The 21,966-nt window shown below is 40.8% G+C and overlaps 1 protein-coding gene and 1 long non-coding RNA gene across 2 annotated transcripts in view; one reads left to right on the top strand and one right to left on the bottom strand.

The window, feature by feature from the left end:
- LOC6539140 (troponin C) overlaps positions 1-9,578 on the bottom strand; it is a 32,262-nt gene extending 22,684 nt beyond the window's left edge. Inside the window, exon 1 of the mRNA XM_002086000.3 lies at positions 9,393-9,578. Coding sequence (XP_002086036.2) covers positions 9,393-9,398 — 6 coding nt within the window. The 5' untranslated portion in view covers positions 9,399-9,578. The remainder of the gene's footprint in view (positions 1-9,392) is intronic.
- Positions 7,824-9,513, top strand: LOC120320557. The gene is made up of 2 exons (XR_005560053.2): positions 7,824-8,350; positions 8,405-9,513. It is a non-coding gene; the product is annotated as an uncharacterized LOC120320557 (long non-coding RNA).
- Positions 9,579-21,966: the final 12,388 nt, after the last annotated feature.

Below are 21,966 nucleotides of genomic sequence, written 5' to 3'. Positions count from 1 at the left end.
TAAGCAGAGAAACGATCTGCAGGTCAAATCCTACGCAGCCAGGAGAGATCAAAAACGGCTCCTTCGGCTGAGTGGATTAAGAAGGTGGAATGGGCTAAATCCGTTTTGCCAAACTTCGGCAAGGAAGCCCCCAAACCACCCAAGCCCACGGAGATCAAAAAGAGACCTCCACTTAAGAGGGATCGCTCCCAGGACGTACCCGCACCTTCCACCTCGGACTGGCGAGTGGTGAAGGTCGACAAGATGGAGGGGCCAACAAACCAGGCCATCCTCATTCTAAGCAAGGAGCCCCTAGCTCCCATTGAGGCCGCTCACGGGGAGCTAAACTTCGGGTTTAGGTCAGTGAACATAAAAGTCTACAAATCGGACTCCGCCAAGGAGGATCAGGAAGGCGGTGGAGGAGTGATTGCGGAGATCGCCTCCGAGATCGAGGCATCGGAAACCGAGGACGACTACTCGACTGATGCCTCAGTCCTCCGCAGCCTTGCGAACATTGGTCCAATGACGGACCTACCCACATCGGGCGAGGAGGGAGCCGATACAACCATGGTGGAGATGCCCACAGCAGATGTCCGTGAGGCTGCTGTAGATAAACCTCCAGCTTCTGCTGCTCTTCAACTCCATCTGGCTGGGGATGGAGCCGACATAGTCCTGATCCAGGAACCTTGGATAGTGGGAGGAAAGGTTTTAGGATTAGGGACTAAGGAATATAAGCTTCTAACAGCTCCCAGCGAAGGTAAAGTAAGGGCCTGCCTTTTAGCCAAAAAGCACCTTAGCATTTTTCTGCTCCATAATTACAGCGATGCAGATAACGCGGCAGCCACCGTGGAGAGTCAGCCATCTCCGTTCCATATGCCTACTAATGGGCTGTGAAGCTAACGCCCACCATACACAATGGGAAAGTTCAGACACAAACGACCGCGGTGAGTCTCTTTTTAACTTTATCTTTAGTTCAAATCCTTTCATATGTAATAAAGGTTATGACCCCACCTTTATCATTAAGAACCGAAAAGAGGTAACAGACCTAACTCTCGTTTTTAAACCACTATTAGAGACGGTAACTCACCTGAGGGTGCTAGATAAACACTCTTTCTCGGACCACAGGTATATAGAAACGACCCTCACAACCAACCCCTCAAAACCAGCAGTTTTCTCAAACCCAAGGAAAACAGACTGGCAAAAATACAAAAATATTTTAAATGAAAAAATCCCAATGGATCCCACTACATACCCCCAAACAATTTATAGTCTTAACGAACTAGTTTCAATTTTCTCAGAAACCTGCAACTATGCACTAAAAAAGGACTACCCCAATAGCAAGCCCAAAAGAAGAAGAAAACCTCCCTGGTGGTCAACAGAACTATCCCCCCTCCGAACGGACTGCAGAACCCTTTTTAAAGGGCCAAGGCAGGAAATGAGAAGGCCCTCTGGACCGCCTACAAGAAAGCCCTTGCAAACTACATAAAAGCCATCAGGAAAGCAAAGCGATCCTCGTGGCATTCCTTCTGCTCAGAAATGGAAAATACAACTGAAGCAGCCCGACTTAGAAAAATACTCTCCCAATCCTACCTTAAAAGAGCAGATGGCTCTTAGACCAGCACGAGTGAGTAATCTCTGGAGATACTTCTAGACTTTCACCAGACTCTTCTCCAGGAAACAGCCAAAACACTCTCACCTCCCAACAAACAAACGCCACACAGCTTTAAACCATACAAATCTGCAAGTGCAGACAAAATCATACCCGCACAAATCCAGCATGCGGGAAATATAGCCATAAACTGGCTTCTTGACAATTTTTAAACGGTCCCTCCTTCTTGGACACCTACCGCAATTGTGGCTAAAATCCCGAGTTGTCTTCATCCCCAAAGCAGGGAAACCATCACACACGACCCCCAATCAGTCTGTCATCCTTCCTACTAAAGACCCTTGAGAGAATCATCGGCCTGCATCTGAGATCAACTCTCAACCCAAGTCTCATCACAGACACGCAACACGCCTACAAGAAGGGGAAATCGACAGAGACAGCACTACACTCTGTCGTCTCCAAGATAGAAAAATCAATGTCCCAAAGGGATTATGCACTGGTAGCTCTTCTGGACATAGAAGGAGCTTTTAGCAACATCATCCCAACGGCGATTACCGGAGCCCTGACAGACCATGGGGTGGACCGCCACTTGGTGGGACTCATAAACCAACTCCTCACCTGCAGAAGGGTTATGTCTTCACTAGGCGCGTTAACCCTCACTAGGCACGTCAGCAGAGGCACTCCGCAAGGAGGCGTCCTCTCCCCAATTCTATGGAACATAGCAGTCAACTCGATACTATGCGACATGGAAGGGGGGGCTGCAGGATAATAGCCTATGCGGATGACGTTGCTATCATCTTCACAGGCAAATACCCCCAAACGGTATGCGATCTCATGAGCGAAAAACTCAGTGTTTTGTCCAGCTGGACCAAAAATAACGGATTAGGAATTAACCCCTCAAAGACCGAGCTGGTTCTCTTCACTAGGAAGTATAATATACCAGACTTAGTCCCACCTATCCTCAACAATCAAAAACTTTCCTTCAGTACAGCGCGTAATACTTGACAGGAAACTAAACTGGAACTTGAATCTCACAGACAGATACAAAAAAGCTTCAAAAGCACTCTGCACGTGCAAGAAAGCAATAGGGCTCAAATGGGGCATGACACCCTATATAGTAAACGGGGTATATACGGCCATCGTCAGACCAATACTACTGTACGGGGTCGTGGTATGGTGGCCGCCTCTGAAAAAGAAATCCAGCATAAAAATGCTACCAAAAATGCAAAGAGCGGCGGCACTCTGCATCAGCAATGCTTTACGCACCACTCCAAATGCCATACTCAACCTCCCAAGCCCAGAACTAGCTGGCATGGAACAGGCTACAGTAGCGGCCATCAGCCTTAGAGATACCAAACAGTGGAACCCACAAGAAGCGGGTCACTCATGTATCCTAAAAAACATTCAAATAGTCCTCTCCAGGACAGACTACTGCACTCCAACGGAGTACATACAAACACTATTCAACACAATCATCCCAGAGAGGGACGATTGGAACTCACTGACACCTGACCCCCAGAATGCTATATGCTTCTATACGGACGGGTCAAAAATACAGAAAAGAGTAGGAGGAGGAGTTTACTCCGAACAGCTAGGCCTACGCATCTTGTTCAGACTCCCCGATCCTTGCAGCGTTTTACAAGCTGAAGTAGCAGCAATAAGGGTGACCCTAAAACACTTAAAATCTCTAAAACCGGAAAACTCACATGTAAAAATTTTTAGTGACTGCCAAGCAGCTATCAAATGGATTGGCTCAATCTTAAGTCACTCGAAAACAGTACCGAATTGCCGATCATCTTTACACGAGATGAGACAAGAAATCGTAATCAGCCTTATAAGGGTACCCGGACACAGGGACATAAAAGGCAACTCCATCGCAGATGAACTAGCTCGAGAAGGCACTACCGCACCACTCATACAAGAGATGGAGAGCATGAGTATGCCTTTAGCAACTTGTAAACTACTACTTAGGGAAAACCTAAACCGTAAGAAACAGACCATATGGGAAAACACCACACACTGTCGCCTAACACGCCAAATATGGCCAAAAATAAGCTCAAAGAGAACATCAAAACTTTTAAGATTGACCAGAGCAAACCTTAGAACTGCTATGTGAGTCATCACAGGGCATTGGTTGATAGGCACCCATGCCAGAAGACTAAATGCCCCGTTTAACGATTTCTGCCGTAGCTGTAGGGACGAAGAAATGGAAGAAACGGTAGAGCATCTACTATGCCTCTGTCCAGCACTGCAAGCGAAAAGACTTGCTCAATTAGGAAGCAGATTCCTGATAGACACGTCCGACCTGTCCGACACGATCCACATCGGATACAAAAATTAACCATTGCCTCTGGCTGGGGAAACTGCTAACTTCACACGAACCTCGACGGGCAAAAGGGGAAAACATACACGGTATCACAATGAACCTCTAATGGTCTAAGTGCGTCGGATTACCAACGGCCGGTAAAACCTAGCCTATCGACATCGATCCGCATAGTTAACTGAATGGCACGACGCAACGGGTCCTCTTTAAAAATTCTCTTTCTTGTATTATCAGAATCGAATCCTGTGTACTACAAGGGTGTCACCTAGGTCCGCTCCTTTTTACCTTATTTATTAACGACCTTCTCTTAATAATAAAGTATTCGCGTGTACTCATGTACGCTGATGATGTAAAACTATGCCTACAGTATAAGGACATTTCTTGCTATTTAAACTTACAATACGATCTAGATATCTTTCAAACCTGGTGCCGTGATAACGTATTCAACCTAAGTTAAGCTCCAAGTGTAATGTTATGACCTTCAGTAGTGCCAACTCGATACACGCGACTTACACTTTAAGAGGGTGATCTAATTTTAAATCAATGTAGATCTAACTATGAGTTGCATGATCCCTAGAGTATTATGTTCTGACTATAATAGATTCTATCCTATTATCTCTAATTCTGACTCTCTGCCATTCTTAAAGCGATCAATATTAACGTTTTTAACTAGTTCTAAGATCTTACTATTATAGTATATATATATATTTTCTCGCCCTTTACGGTCTTCTATATCGCGTCTATCCTCCCGCGATTCGAGATACACGGCAGCGCCCCTCGGTCGGTTGGGCGGGAGGTGTGGCCGTGGGACTCGCGCGCTAAAAAAATAAGCGCAGCTCGCAGCTTCTCTGCATAGACAACGAAAGATTATCGCCTACCTAGGCTACGATTCATTTAAAATGAATTGTGTTTCTAAACTGGGGCAACAAATAAATCCCCTAATTTAGAAAGGCGTCTGCAAGTCCCGACTTATTCCCCGTTTTGGAAGCGTCGGTTTCATCAGAATCCTAAAGGTGTTCGCCTTGTCTATACTGTTGTAGTACGATTCTTCGGTACGATGATTTGGTTACGGTTTGGTTATCATCTGCTCTAAGAAGTCCACCTTGGTCAACGAAGGGCAATAGGGAGGCAAGTGAGCTCGACTAGATTAATTCTTACAGAGATTTTCCAAGCAAGACTCTTCGACAAAATTTCAGTACTGGCTTCTCTGTTACTGTCATAAATGGCCAATTAGTTATGGGGTCCCAGACATCTGAGCGAGTGGAACCTCCAGACACAATCCAGCCTAAGCGGATATTTTGAATTAGGAGCAATCCCGGCAGAAGCTTGAATTGACCGACGCACAATAGATATTAGAAGAGACTGGCATTGAATGATTTGGGGTATTTTCCAGGTGAAAATGTCAATGTTAAGACAGGGTAATTACTATCGGTAATATTTGAGTCAATAACAGCAGTGATGTCGTTTGAGTACTTAGACGTTCGAGATCGCATTTAAATATGCACGAGATGGTTTCAAAACTAGAATTGCCTATCCGGAAACACAAGAGGATGACTGTGTCTTCTTAAGTTGAAGATGATTTTCGAAAAGGAATGTTAAAAGTGCAGTTGAGAACCCAAATTGGGCACGGTAAGGAACAAAGGTTCCTGAACTGGTACGGTGGCAGTGGCTAGGGGCACAACATCTTTACGAAGATCCTGTGCAAGAAGCGCAGCAGACGGCAATGCAAGGGGCTCTACGCTGTGAAGCTGTGATGAGAGGGCAAGTTTTCTAGGAGAAGGAGAGAGTGGGGGAGAAAAATAAGAATGAAATGTGTTCAACTTTCAGAAATTTTTTGTGTTAGCAATATGTGCAACGTAATCTGTAAATGTAAACAAATAAAGGTATCATATCAAATAAAGGTAGCATCGTTGTTGTTTACTTGCCAATCAGAAAAATTATGTTTACTTAAGTAAGGATTATCTTGCTGTTCGACACTTCCCGTTAGAACCTAATCCACTTGTTTCCTTATTCCGTTTCGTCAGCACCGATAATCTCCTCGCTAAGATAATGGCGAAATTCATATTTTTTATCCATTTTGACCAACTTCACATCCTGCGCGCATGGTACATTATCTTGCTGTCAAAGTGATTTAAGAATGAGTCATAATGTTTGTATGTGTTAAAGGGTATTGTAGGGTACCGATAGTTACGCGGTATACAGTGATATTAACACAGTGTCGTTTTGAATTTATTTATTTAATTTAATCTTATAGGAAGTATATTGCTGCCGTCGACGCGGAGCTGCGCTCTTATATATTTCTTATAAGTATTTTTATAAGTATCGCTTAAGGGAGGAGGAGTGCTATAGGCACGCACAATGTTTTGGTCAGCATTTGACTATGCAATTATATTTTGTGGCCTTCAAGTGGGTGGTCGTATTATACATGTACTCGGGTATGGCTGTTGCAACAAAGTCCTACAATGTGCTTATTCGATATGTGCGTGAACCAAAGAAGGCCCCAGGCCTTTAGGCACCAGTTTTCCGCCATTTGCTCGCCGTATTTTATTCGCAGGATCTTGGTAAGCCTCTTGCTTGTCCAACATAACAAGAGCAAACAAAAACCCAGAAATACTACCAATGGAAAAAAAATAGATTTAGAACCGTTCGTCAGTAGTCAGTCCTCACTGCCCCACAAGCTTTGCTGTCTCTTTAATTATATTGACGTAAATTAAAAAAGGGTCGGTCTGCACTTAGCTGGAACAAGGAAATCTCATACTTTAAAGAATTTTAAAATAAATTTAAAAACTTTTTAATGTCTTTATGAATATAATAAAAAATAATAAACCGGATTTCTTTAGGTCTTCTGTGGCTCCTTTTGCCTGCACCTTGTCATCCCAGTCTGAGATTTTTTAGATCCGAGGGGCTGTATGCCACTTACTGGAGTAAAATTTCCATGCAAACGGTTGTGGCCATTAGACTCCTTATTAGACTGTATAAACGCCTCGAATTCAGTAACAATAAAAGCTAGAATGTGGAGGTTAAGTTGTGGATTCCAGAGAAAAAGACTCAAGGCAAGTGTGTTTCCTGATTTTGTCTCACCCCTTCTAGCGCCCACAAACCGCCCAAAGCTGCCGCGTCCAATCTTTTGAAAAGTATCTTTTTTTTTTCATTTGACTTTTCAAATTCTATCGACATTTTGGATACGCCCACTTTAACGTCCACAGACCGTATACACAGCAATTTTGTTTTTCCTTTTATACCCGTTACTTGTAGACTAAAAGGGTTTACTAGATTCGTTGAAAAGTATGTAACAGGCAGAAGGAAGCGTTTCCGACCATATAAAGTATATATATTCTTGATCATTATCAATAGCCGAGTCGATCTGGCCATGTCCGTCAGTCTGTCCGTCCGTATGAACGTCGAGATCTCAGGAACTACAATAGCTAGAAAGCATACTGACTCCAGAGGCATAGACGCAGAGCAAGTGTGTCGATTCATGTTGCCACGCCCACTCTAACAACAAAGCGCCCAAAACTGCCACGGCAACCCTTTTGAAAAATGTTTTGATATTTTTTTATTTTTGTATTGGTTTTGTAAATTTCTATCGTTTTGCCAAAAAACTTTTTGCCACGCCCACTCTAACGCCCACAAACCGCCCAAAGCTGCCACGCCCACACTTTTGAAAAATGTGTTGATATTTTTTCATTTTTGTATTAGTCTTATAAATTTCTATCGATTTGCAAAAAAGCTTTTTGCCGCGATCACCCTAACGGCCACAAGCCGCCAAAAACGGTTAGTGTTGAAGACTGTCCTTCGCACTTCCAATAGCTGAGTAACAGGTATCAGATAGTCCGGGAACTCGACTATAGCGTTCTCTCTAGTTTTTTTTGTTTTTTTCAATTTTTGTTGGATATGTAAAACAAAAAATCCTGAGTAACGGGTATTTGATAGTCGAGTAACTCGACTATAGCATTTTCTCTTGTATTTTTAATCATCCTCGATCTAAGGAACAATAAAAGCTAGAAAGCTTAAATTAAGCATGCAGGTTCCAAAGACATGTTGCCAAGCTTAAGTATGAAATTTTCAAAAATACCTTAAGCAAGTGAAATTACACTTTAAATGGCAATTGATAGTTAGTGCATACTCATTTCCATATTCTGATCTAGGAAGGATATCAATTGTGTCTAATAGAACTAGATCAAATGATATTTCTGGTGTTTTGGTAATGGTGTCTGTTTTTGTGGTCTGTAATTTGTGACCAGTAATACATTTTTGTAATTATTTCTCGAGGTTCTAGAAATTCCTGACAACCTTTAGAAGAAACGTCAACAAATTTTTTAAATTCGTCGTCTTTTTTTCTAAAATATAACTATGTCAAAATTTGGTACGGAATTTGGTAATTTGAAGTCGACTGTTGTAAATTTTACGTAGAAATCTGTATATGTGGCAATACCAGTTAAGTGGGTTGTCTTGGCATATTTTGCTGAGCATCGGTATGACAATTTTGTTGATAGGTTCCACCTGACCATTGCCTGTGGTGAGATTCAGATGCTGAGATCCCTCGCGACTACAGAACTGTTCCTGATGTTAAAGCGGTACCCCTATCACTAATGATGCTTTCCAAGAACTGCTGCTTGTTTTCCGAAATTTTTCACTACTCCCTCGGTTTCCGTTGACTTTGTAGATAAAAGCCAAATAAATATGGAAAATCCATCCACAACAGCCAAATTGTGGGTATATCGTTTATTTGTGGGAATGCCCGAATAGTTGTTTGCAAATCAATAGAAAATGGAAAAAAAAAAAATAATAAATAATAAAATTGCCAACATTTTTAAAATTGTAGCCGTAGCTGTCACGCAAGTGCTGCGTTGGAACCGAAAGAATCTGCAAGGCTAATTTTAAACTAAACTAGGATTTCGATATTCATACGGTAGATGAGCAGAAAGATGGACATAAACTGATAGGCTCGATAAGTGATTGTGATTGAAAACGTATCTGGGATATAGACCGAAACTTGCAAGACAAACGAAATATATTCCATTTTTAGTTTAATGAAGTTTTTTGGTGTTCTTAAAGAAGAAATATGGAAAGGTAAATTAATTTGTCGTAAAAAAATTTTTTATTAGGTCTTTGAAGGAGGGATCGGCAATAGTTTTTTCGGTGTTCCTTAATTGCTTAAATAATCTAGATGACACGATGCCGTTTCACATATATATTATATGGGCATATTCTTTTACTTAATACAGAAGCTATCTCGTAACCATTGTTGGAAACTGGGTGTTAAGCCTTAACTTCCTATTAACGATCTTTGAATATATTTTTTGAGCTAATCAAAAACGTTCTCGGTTTTAATATCCTCTGAAAAGATTCAAAATTCCTGGTATCACTCAAATTATTAGTCCAAAAAATAATCTTTAAAGAAATGTGGAAAATTAGTGAGATTTTAATTTTTGGAAACTTGGAAACGTTTACTTGAAATAAATTTCTTGGTGTTTAACTTACGCTCATTTTTTCAGCTTGTTTGGCTTAAAGCTGAATGAAGAATCAAAAATGAAAAAAATAACACTTTTTTAATATAAAGCTAAATAAACAATTAAAGACGAGGAATAAACTTTGTATTGACGCGATTAAAACACATGTGGACTGTGTGAATTGTGTGGATGCATCTCAACATTGAAGAACATTTAGACTTAACACGATGATAGCCCTGCAACTATTTTTGTTAAAACAAAAACAATACTTAAAACCAAATAAAAAGCAAACATAAATATTCCGTATGTCATGTAACTCAAAGATAATTTTATCCACAAGCCAGAAAAATACTCACAGATTTATTTTTAGATATACAATATTTATCAAAATTCTTTATTTTTATAAACCGTACATTGCATTAGATCTTGGAACGTATTATAAAATGGTATTTGTGAACAAAAATTGCAATTCAAATACAAGGCAGAACGTTATAATCGTATTTCTCGTCATTCTGTTACTCAGATAGTGGGAGTGCAAGGGAAATGGAGACAGGCAAAGAATAAATTATAAAATACTCTTCACGAATAACTCACTATGGCAACCCAGTAGCGGTTACATTTATTGTTGAGTGGACGTGGCCAATTATTTTTTTTGGTATATTGATAGAAATTGGGAAGAAAAATAATGAAATAAATAAAAACAAAACATTAATTTGTGGGTATGCAAACAGAATAAAATAATGCAGGAAAAGATGTTTGCTTCGGCAAGCTAAAGCAGTAATTATATATTAAAAAAAAAAAACCTGGTGTGTACCGTATAAGAACACTTAATTAAACATGAAACATTAAAACAAGGGAATAAGATTTTTGTACCCGTTACAAAGGGTTTACTATATTCATCAAAAAGTACAGGCAGTAGAGTGCGATTAAGTCAAGTGAATATATATTTTATCAGGATTACTAGCCCACTTGGCCACGTTTGCCAATCCGTCTCTTTGTTCGTATGAACGTCGAAATCTGGGAACTATAAAAAGCTAGAAAGTGGGGATTATACTGCATATTTTAGAGAACTGAGTCCAGCGCAAGTTTGTTTCAGAACTTCGCAACACGTTAAAAAACTGTTACGTCCACACTTTTAAAATATCTTAAAAATTTGTTATTAAACCTGCCAAACAAAATTTTCTAAAATCTCCTCCCGCTCCCACTAGTAACGCGTATCTGATATTCGATATTTTTGGGTGATTGGATATTTTCCTAATGATGTCTTAAGTAGGTCTCCTGATAACATGGTCTGTTCTGAACTTTAAATTTTTATCTTACACATACAAAATTTTTCAAAATGGAAAGTTGATATTAAGCATACAGACTCCCAAGACATAGAAGCAGCGCAAGTTTGTCGATTCATGTTGCCACGCCCACTCTAACGCCCACAAACCGCCCAAAACTGCCACGCCCACACTTTTGAAAAATGTTTTAATATTTTTTAATTTTTGTATTGGTCTTCTAAATTTCTATCGATTTGCCAAAAAACTTTTTGCCACGCCCACTCTAACGCCCACAAACCGCCCAAAGCTGCCACGCCCACACTTTTAAAAAATGTTTTCATATTTTTTCATTTTTGTATTAGTCTTGTAAATTTCTATCGATTTGCAAAAAAACTTTTTGTCACGCCCACCCTAACGCCCACAAATTACCAAAAACTGTCAGTGTTTAAGACTCTACTTCGCAGTTCCACCAGCTGAGTAACGGGTATCAGATAGTCGGGGAACTCGACTATAGCGTTCTCTCTTGTTTTTTTTATCAAACTCAGTATCTCCACTTTCTTTATATTTCTTTAGTCTTGTTTATCGTTCATTTCTTCTATTTCCAAATCGATAAAAAGTTTCCAAAACTCGTCGTGTGTTTTTTGAAACACACTAGACTTCGTAGTTGGAGGTGGAGTGTTGTTAATTTCATGCAGCTATATCGTTTTTTTTCGTAAGCGATGTGATAGCTTAGATACTTGATACTTTCCAGCATCCTTTGACTATTCTTTTTAGCTTCATCTGTATACCTGGTATAAATTACCTCTATTCCAGTATACATATACCGAGTATTCTCCATACCAAAGTGGCCTCCTTATGTGCTATATTGATAATTTTATTATCCATAGATTCTGGAATAAATAAAAACCTGTATCCTTGTACAAAATATTATTTTTAGGCAATGTTGTGATGACCATAACCGCAGTGAATTATTTACCAAGAAGCTAAACTCAACATTTTATCAAAGCATTTACAATAACTAAAACCTCGAGCTCATAGAAACGGTATGTTCTTTACTGGCGTTGGTCTTTTCGCTCATGAATTCTACGGAATGTAACTGCTTATCCTCCGTTTCGTTTTTACGCCTTTATAGCCATACTTGATTGCAACTGTGTGAAACTAGGTTGTTGCAAGCTGATTGGTTTAGGAAATGTTGCAGATATTAGCAACTGTTTTAAATAGGTCAAAGTTATTCCATCCTGAGTCACTTTCAGATTTCATTCATCCTTTATATTTATTTTCTGTCGCTTGAAGGTTTTGCACCAGGGCGTAGTCTTTAATTAAAGGATGTTTGCCTTGTGGAATTCGGAAAGTTGACGACCGATTTGATCTTCTTTTCGGTTGGTGCTATGGTTTTTTTCTCAACCGGGTAGCTTAGGAAGTTGAGTTTGCTCCGCCTTCAAAGCTTAGCGCAATACATAATTCGTGAAAGAATTCTGAATATATTTAAACTTCGGAATATGTCCAGAATATTTTCAATTTAAATTTATGGAAACTTTATGATGTTGTTGTCCGCTTTCGGTCACAAAATTACGTTGTCAAATTGTCGTATAGAAGGACAAAACACGGTTTTTTTCAGGTCACCCGATTTTCATCAAAATATAAACGAAATTATATATTGTCGAAAAGTTAGTATATACCGAATAAGAATACTTTATGTTCGGAAACAATAAATACTAGATTCGTTGAAAAGTATGTAACAGAATATTAAGTATATATATTCTTTATCAGGATCAATATCCGAGTCGATCTTGCCATGTCCGTCTGTCCGACCGTATAAACGTCGAGATCTCAGGAACTAAAAAAGCTAGAAAGTTGATATTAAGCAGAACAATAGACGCAGCGCAAGTTGACCCATGTTGCCGCGCCCAGTCTAACGCCCACAAACCGCTCAAAACTGCCACGCCCTTTTTTTATTTTATATATTAGTCCTATAAATTTTAATCAAACGCGCACAAACCGCCCAAAACTGCCACGAATACACTTTTGAAAAATGTTTAGATATTTTGAACGCCTAACGCTACAAGCATAAAAAACTGCCACGACCACACTTTTGAAAATGGTTTTGATACTTTTTTACATTTTTGATAGTCTTGTAAATTTTTCTCGATTTGTCAAAAATATTTTTGCCACGCCCATTGTAACGCTGATTAACGGGTATCAGATATTCGGGAAACTCGACTATAACGATCTCTCTTGTTAGGAATTAAAAATATTTAATCTATCCTTATGAACTGTTTAATGCTTATTTTTACTGCTTTTAATTATTATATTATCCCTATCAACTACTCCTGCTACTGTAAACGGACCCTCTTGCATAGTCATCGACATTATATGGCAAATTGCTTTGATTGCCGAAAACTAATTCATATGGACAATAGCCATGTGCCATAGAAGGGGTCGTGTTTAAACAATAAACGAAATATTAAAGATACGTTCAAATCAGTTTTGTCAACCGATATGTATAAACGTATATATTCCTTAAAAGTTCAGTGACTTCTTTCGACTGATCCAACTGTCTGGTGATGGTGTGCAGTTTGCGCTTGTGTTTGCGACTGGTATTAGAGGGCTGCATAACACCATTCAAACCGGCAAATGAGACATTCGTGTTGAAACGAACGAAGTGAATTCGGCGCGTTTGCAAATGAACGAAGTGAAGTCGGCAACGCGCGCCGACTTCAATTCATTCAATCCAAACGGCACATTCTGAAACGAATGAAGTGAAGACCGAGTAAAATGAATGGGTGATTCGAATGTCTTGTCTGCGTATGTGTGTGTGTGTGTGAGTTTCAATAAAAGATGCTAAATTGGTGTTTTAATATTATTGTTTATTATTACTTAACTGATAATACATTATATTCTTATCTTATAAATATATATATTTTTTTTCTTTAATTTTCAATGTTATTGTGTAAAAACATAATTTTATTAATATTTTCCGAGTTAAGCGAAATGGCAGAACGTTTATCTGTTATTTATATATTCGTATTAGACAAATGCTACAATATTATTAAATAAGACGCACACGCACATAATAATACACAAACACAGAAAACTTAGACTTACCTCCGCGCTGTCCGAACTCATTTTACACAATGACAACATAAAGTATTCAGAGTACTCTGAATTTCTATTGAAAATTCATTGGCTTCATTTAGTTTTCGCACGCATTCATTGCCTTCATTTCGCTCGGGTACCCAAAACTCCGAACGCATACGAAGTGAACGCAAAGAGATCGCGACAACTGAATGGTATGTATTCTGAATACATACTAAAACGAATGAGTACTCTAAATGCAAACAAATAGAATGGTGTTATGCAGCCCTCTAATATGAACCTCTTGAGTCCGCACAGAAACGTAACTGTCGAGAGATCCTTGATCAGCTCCAGGTGCACTGCCTTGGTTGCAAAGCATATAAATTTAACCGCGGGCTTGTTGCGAGTATCCGACTTGTGAAAGAAGGGTCCTCAGAAGTCTATACCAGCAACCTCAAAAGCGTGAGATCCTTCCGAGCGCTCCTTGGGAAGGTGCGCCATTATGTGCTCTATCAGCCGCGGCTTAATCCGAAAACATCTGATGCATTTGTTCACGGCCTTGGTAACCGTCTTCCTCCCCCCAATAGGCCAATATTGGGATCGAATTGCACCCAGAAGAGCTCGAGGTCCGGCATGAAGATTGCTTTCATGGTAATGCAAAATAATTGCCAGAGTTTCCGGATGGGACCTTGGAAGGATTTTCGGGTGGCGGCCATCAAAGTCCAAGAACGAATTCCGGAGGCGACCGCCTACTCTAAGAAGTCCAAATTGATCCAGGAACGGCGAAAGCGGGGATATGGGACTAGACGAGGAAACTCTTCCCAGCATTTTTAAGGACTGCATGTCCTCCCATAACTGGGCGCGCTGCACCAACCGCAGCATCATCTGAGTACCCTCTTGAATGTGTGCGACGGTGAGCCCAGGATGACGGATTCCAGGGTGCTTTGTAAGCTTCCTTTCCAGCGACAAGAATCTCCGCAAAGCCTGAGTATAGGAATCTCCTAAAGAGTCCAAATGGAATTTTAGCGGCAACCGTACCGAGTAATCGCCAGCTGGCAATCGGGTGTAATTTTTAACAAAGTGGGCCTCGCAATCTAGCTCCTCCTTAGTGGCTTGAACAATTGGGCCGGGACAATTTTCTACCTCCCAAAAGCGCTGCAGAAGTGAATCAAGTTCAACATCAATGCCGTTTTCCTTGCTGGCTGAAGAAGGAACGCGTAAAGCTATTAAGGCGCTACCGCAAGGGCGCGCGCAGCCTTCAGACACAACCCAGCCCAGACGAGTTTTTTGAAGCAGTGGCAGTCCTGGCAACAACTTTATCTGACCTACGCACAGCAGCTCATAAAACAAGCTAGCTCCTATTAACAGGTCAATACGCTGAGCTTTATGAAATTCCGGGTCGGCGAGCTGCAGGTTTTCTGAAATCTTCCAGTCCCCAATGTCCACATTTAAACTTGGCTGGCGATCCGTGATATTGGGAGCGATAACTGCTGTTATGCTCGTTGAGAAATCCGAAGTGGCAGACCGCATCGCAATTCCTACCGGGAATCCATCAATCCTCTTAAGTTGCAGTTGATTTGCAAACCGAGAGGTGACCAAGTGTAGTTGAGAGCCAGAATCTAACAAGGCCCTGCAGGGAACGAACAGTCCCGACCGATTCTGCACTAGAACGGTTGCAGTGGCTAGCAGCACAAGGTCACTACCGAGATCCTGGGCAATTAGAGTAGAAGAAGTCGAAAGCGGGGCAGAAGGCTCAGTGTGGGAGCTTGAAGACACCAGAACATGTGGCTGCGAGGAAGGCGGACCATCTAGATGGAGCAGAGTATGATGCCTCACAGGTGCGGCAGCGGCTCGAGGTGCATTGCCGTAGCTGATGACCTTCCTTTAGGCAATTTAGGCAAAGTGCTAGTCTCTTTGCCTCGCGCAGACGATCTACTGGCGCTAAGTCTCTAAACTGCGGGCAATAATATATGGCATGCTCTGCACTATGGCAAAGCATGCAACCAAGAGAATTTTGGGTGGTAGCAACTAGCGTCGAACGATTTCTGCCCACCTGAATAAGGTTGGCAAAGACCGGATCCTCCAAGCGCTCCTCCCACTTAGCTTGGCTCGCCGCATACAGCTTTTGCAGCAGCACTTGCACTATGATGCAGCCAGCGATTTGCTCAGTGGTTCCCAAACCCTTCAACGCACGAATGTGAGCGTTAAACTTGTCCGACAATTCCCGAAGCGATGCCACTGAACCAATTCGTACTACCTTTAAACCCAAAATCTCGGTGATGTGCGCCTGAAAAACGAGACGCCGATTATCAAACCTTTTTTGAAGCAACTCTAAAGCCGCTTCGTAATTGCTGTTTGAGATCTCCAATGATCGGATAGTTTCCAGCGCTGAATCCCTCAAACATGACCGCAGATGTTGAAATTTCTCAATGTTGGAGAGGTCCGGATGGCTGTCGATTATGCTCGTGAACACGGAGTAAAAATCCGCCCAGTTTGCGTAGCCTCCGCCAAACGTTGGCAGCTGCACAGGCGGCAACGGCATCGGCCTCGGCCGCGGCTGCGTTGAGTGCGGCGCCAAATGCACATTGCGTTTGGCTATTTCCGCGCGCACACTAGCCTTGAATTCAACGATAAATTCATCGACACTATCGCTCATTTCACTGCCAATTTCGTCGAAATCCAATTCCTCCAGTTCTGTATGCAGAACATTGAAGGCACTTTGCAGCTCATCACCGTAAGAGTGGGTTCGTCGTATCCGCTTAGCGTCTCATTAGACAGCGACGTTTGTAGCCTCTGCAACCTGCTGAACAGCGCATTGGCTTTGCGCTTTAAAAAAGTCACCCTGTTTTTGTCACTTTCAGCGGGCATAGCAACAAATCGCTTTCAATTCGGTTCAGTGGGAAAATAAGCACAAAATAAATGCCGAAAATACAAGCGGAGTCAATGCACGTAACGATATATGTAGCAATGTATGTACATATGTATATAAGTAATGCTAGCTCGCTTAAACACAACCACTCACTTGTCCAACTGATTGCGATTTAATGTATTAATATTTATTTATAAACGGGATAAATGCATTAAGTAATGGATGCAAATTAACACGATCACGTCGGGGTCACCAATGTTTAGCTATTGAGCTTTTTCAATAGCTGTTGCGAATAATAAGTAGCCGAAGAAAGTTTGTTTATTTTCCGATACTGTTTATTTTGCGAATTGTTTACGGTAGCTAGGGCCAACAAAGAGCGATATCAAATGCACAAGTTGAGTCTTTGCCGAAAAACGAAGAAGTGACAATTGGCGGGACAGACTGCCGAAATGCAGCGCCCAAGCTTAACGTAGGTAGATAACAAAGAGAACAAGAAATGTGCGCCGTACAGATAAATGCGTGCGAGAACAGCGGTTTGCACTATGGGCATCGCAACTGCTACCACTGACTACTTCGGCTTACAATATTAAGAGTATGAGATTAGTCTACTGCACAGTCTTGGCAGCTGCATGACCCAACATCATCCATATAAAGGAATGCTTGAAAAGTTTTGCGTCCAGAGAACGCTTAGTCATCATTCTCTGAAAACAATTTTGCAATATTTTTAAACCGAATGGAAATCGTGTGACGCGATATGAGCCATTGATCGTTAAAAGAGACGTAACATCTCTTGAACTTTCTTTGAGTTCAATTAAACATTCAACCTGACATTATGTCTAGGCATAAAATACCTAGTTGATCTAAAATATCACCAATTCTAGGCAGGGGGAATTTATCGGACAACAGTTTGTTATTAATCTAATTTGTCGATTACTAACCGCCATTTTTATACCCGTTACTCGTAGAGTAGAGACATGTTTTTTATTTGTTTCTACATTGACAAAATAAACAAATATGTTTTGACGAAGATTAATTTTGTGGACCTTGTAGCTATTTATTGTTGAGCAGCTAAAGGTTGTTCGGAGTTTCCCAAATTATTTTTATACCCGTTACTCGTAGAGTAAAAGGGTATACTAGATTCGTTGAAAAGTATGAAACAGGCAGAAGGAAGCGTTTCCGACCATATAAAGTATATATATTCTTGATTAGGATCAATAGCCGAGTCTATCTGGCCATGTCCGTCTCTCCGTCCGTCTGGCTGTCCGTATGAACGTCGAGATTTTAGGAACTATAAAAGCTAGATTAAGCATGCACACCACAGAGACATAGACGCAGCGCAGATTTGTCGGTTCATGTTGCCACGACCACTCTAACCCGTTTCGTTTTTTTATTAGTCTTGTAAATTTTTTTTCGATATGCAAAAAAATTTTTTGCAACGCTCACTCTAACGCCCACAAACCGCCCAAAGCTGTCACGCCCACACTTTTGTAAAATGTTTTGATATAATATTTTTCTTTTTTGTTAGTAATGTAACGCCCACTATAACGCCCACAAACCGCCAAAAACTGTCAGTGCTGAAGAGTCTCTTTCGCACATTCACTAGCAGAGTAACGGGTATCAGATAGTCGGGGAACTCGACTATAGCGTTCTCTCTTGTTTTTATTTATGTAAAGTTAAAAAGTACAATATGTTAGATGGTTTAGGCCCTGGTATGATTTACAAGTGACAATTTACTTTTTAATAATATTAGTCGCTGTTGGTTATACATATGTATACTTATGCGTAAGTACATGTATATATGTCGTAAAAAAGTTTGATAGATTTGAACAAATTTATTGTATGTAGTATACATGATTGAATTAGTTGGATAGAAAAGGAACGTCAGTGGGGATGAGGACCCGAAAAATGTTGAACGTAAGTTAGCAAGTGAAGGGGATGAGCAGTCTATTAACATACATATGTTTCAAAGGTAACGATGAAATCCCTTCAGTACCAAAATTCCTCGCCCGTATTTTTCCTCGCGAGAGTTCGAAAAAACAAAAACAAATCTCACAGGCCTTTTTTAGCAAAGTTTCAAACACCGAAGTCAAGACAAATTTTGTCATGGCTTTGCTGCTGCCTATGTTCGAAGTTCATATTTGTTGTTTTTTTCGAAGTAGTTAGGAGCAGTGACCGAAAATGAGAGATGAGAGAGGACAAAATGAGAGTAGAGAAAAAAACGCTATGTATAGACTTCTGAATACCGTTCTAATTATTGGTGGGATATTTTTATATTTTAAAGTGTATATTTAATTTATATTTGTTGATTTAAGGATTTTAAGCTTTTTAAGAAATTAAACTGTCGCTATAGGCAACGCAAGTGCGTCCGTTTTTAATTATATCTCTCTGTAATTCTAATTACACGGGATCATTATGGTCGGAAATACCCTGGCACGCGCCTGAATATTTAAGGCATAGCAAAGTTCCATTCCTCTCTCAATAGCTGATGGGAACTTGGTTTCTTGTTTAGGATTATTTTTGAGTTTTCTTGCTATAATATCAAACGGTGATTCTTTTAAAAAATATACATTTTTGATTAATTTTTCTTGTAAAAAATTTTGCCGTTCTATTACTGTATTTATATTAGATTCCATGAGAAGATTGTTAGTAGGTGTTGATCGAAATGCTTTCAGACCTGTTCTAATAGCGTTATTTAAAATAGTGTGGAGTTTTGAGTAGTGAATAATGTTCATTGCCATAGATGCATCCTATTGTTGATAGGATGATTGACTTAATTACTGACAATAATGTATGTGTAGGACAGTTACATTTATGGCTAGAAAGACATTTTATAATATTAAGTTTTTTATTTTATGAAAGAGTAAGTTTTTCGATATGCTTGTTTCATTTATATTCTGCGTTAAATATAAGTAGGAGTATTTTCATGTATGTTTTGTAGGGGGGCGGTCTTCCCCCAGAGTGCAAGCTTGGTGGAATGGGAAATTCCCACGGCGCAGAGCGAAAGTTGAAAAAACACCACCCAGGGGTCGATGAAGAAGCACGAAGAAGCGGTGGCGTTGTGGGCATAAGTTCTGCTTTATTCAGTTGCATTCATGAGACTATCTTTTAGCTTAAACTAGAGCGGCGCTCTTACCCGCTTTACTTCGCTAAAGCGGGCGCTCTTACCCGCTTTACTTCGCTAGCGCGAGCTCGGATGAGAGCGAGAGCGTAAGTGCGGAAAAGAGGGGCGAGCGCGGACGATAGCGAAAGCAGGACCACGGAGATCGTAGCGGGTAGGTAAAAGCGCTCGTCGGCCAAGGTAATGTCCCGGATGTGGGCCCGCACTGTCTCGCTCAGCTCCCGGATTGGACTGCGAATGCGTACGTGGGGCTCGACCTTGAAAACCAGAACGAACCGGACGCTGTTGTCCCGTTTGGAGCTTACGGTGGCCGAGCAAATCTGCTCATCCCCAACTCTGGTAGTTGGCAGTCTGAACGCTGTTGGCAGTGACTCGTCGATGCAGCTTGAAGGCGTTCACTGGTCGATGAGTGCCGCCGTGTCGAAGACCTGAGTCCCAGTATTAATCCGCATCAGAGTAGTCGGTAGCAGGTGGACCCTGTGTCGCTGTAACAGGGACGACAGCGACGGAGCGGAGGCTGCGCTCGGCGTACTACTCGGACGGGTGGCGGAACTCTGCCTAGACGCAACGGACGCACCCTCATGAGAGGGCGAGGAAAGCCGTGGTGAGGTGGACGAGGGCCGAGGAGCATCTAAAAGACGCCGTGGGGCGGCGGACTAGATTGGCGACGACAACCCGTAGCCGCTTCTCGGCAGTCAAGCGCAGAAATCGGCGGCAATTCCGTAACAGGTGGATTCCACTGCAGACTCGGCAACGGAAGCAGTTGGTACCTCAAGCACATCTGCTTTCCAATGCGGTGGCGCTGCGCGGACGTGGAGACATCGTGCTTGATATGACTGAAGGAATAGTACGGAGAGAGAAGCGGAAATCAGTACTGGTAACGAATTTGACTAACTACAAAACAGCACAGTGATAAGGAAAATTGGAGTGGACAGGCTACTGATTATTGAGGGCAGCCGGCTGCTTCCAACGAAAGAAGGACGACTTTTGCTATGGGACGTTTGATGAGCCCCCGCGATGTGCGGATGGCGACCACACGGACATGGCCGTCGGATCCTGGAAACACCGCGTCAATTCGACCTAATCCCCACTTATTGGAGGGAAAGTTGTCTTCCTTGACAAGCACCATATGCCCGACTCAGGCGTCTCTAGTAGGGACGCGCCACATGTTTCGCTTATGGAGTTCTTTAAGGTACTCTTCCTTCCATCGCAGACGAAATTGCTGAAGGAGAGCCTTCTGGTGTTGCCAGCGGTTTAAAATTAAAAATAATTTTTGAAGGGTGGTCAAACGATAGAATGCAATTTTAAAGGATGGTCAAAAGTTTTTTTTTGAAAATATTTAGTTTTAAGAGGTGGGAAATCGTTTTTATTTTTTTTGAAGGGTAAGCAAACGAAAAAAATAATTTTTGAAGGGTGGTCAAACGATAGAATGCAATTTTAAAGGATGGTCAAAAGTTTTTTTTTGAAAATATTTAGTTTTAAGAGGTGGGAAATCGTTTTTATTTTTTTTTAAGGGTAAGCAAACGAAAAAAATAATTTTTGAAGGGTGGTCAAACGATAGAATGCAATTTTAAAGGATGGTCAAACGATTTTGTTTGAAAATATTTAGTTTTGAGGTATGAGAAATGCTTAATTGCTTAAGTGCTTATATTTTCCAAACTAAAAGTTTTTTCAAAATTCTAAAGGGTGGTCAAACGTGGTCAAACGAAGTTATTGCGATTTAAATAAAAAAAATTTCAAAAAAGTCAACTTTTTGAAGTTCGAAAATTTTCGAAATTCCATATCTTCAAAACTGGACGTGGTCAAAAAAAAGTAATTGGTGGTCAAACATGGTCAAACGATGGTCAAACGATTCCACCTTTCAAATTTCAAAAATTCGATTTTGGCGGACCCAGCTTCTTTGAGCTCCAAATTTTTTGTTCTTTATCTTTATCTACGCAGATATTGTTTTGTCTACTTTGTTGCCTGGTAGTGACTTTTAAGATTTTGTAAATCTTGTAGTTCTTTGATTGTTATTCTGGACAGATTCACGAAATTATAATTGTCCCTTAGATATTCGACTGAAAAATCGTGTTCTTCTAGTTCTAGTCGTATTCTTGTCAGCTCTAAACTTGGATTGAACATTGAAATTAAATAAGTTAGAGGCTTCTAAACTGTTTTCATTGTCAAGTGTTTGTCGAAAATGTACTATTGCCAAATAAATTGCTGTTATTTCATGTTCTGTTTATCCCTTTGTAACTTACTACATGTTCAGATTTCTGTTCCTGGTCTTTGTCAT

Source organism: Drosophila yakuba, chromosome 2L (assembly GCF_016746365.2).
Source record: "Drosophila yakuba strain Tai18E2 chromosome 2L, Prin_Dyak_Tai18E2_2.1, whole genome shotgun sequence".
NCBI classification, from domain to species: domain Eukaryota; kingdom Metazoa; phylum Arthropoda; class Insecta; order Diptera; family Drosophilidae; genus Drosophila; species Drosophila yakuba.
The sequence above is the reverse complement of the archived record's forward strand: the minus strand, read 5'-3'. Positions and strand labels throughout refer to the sequence as shown.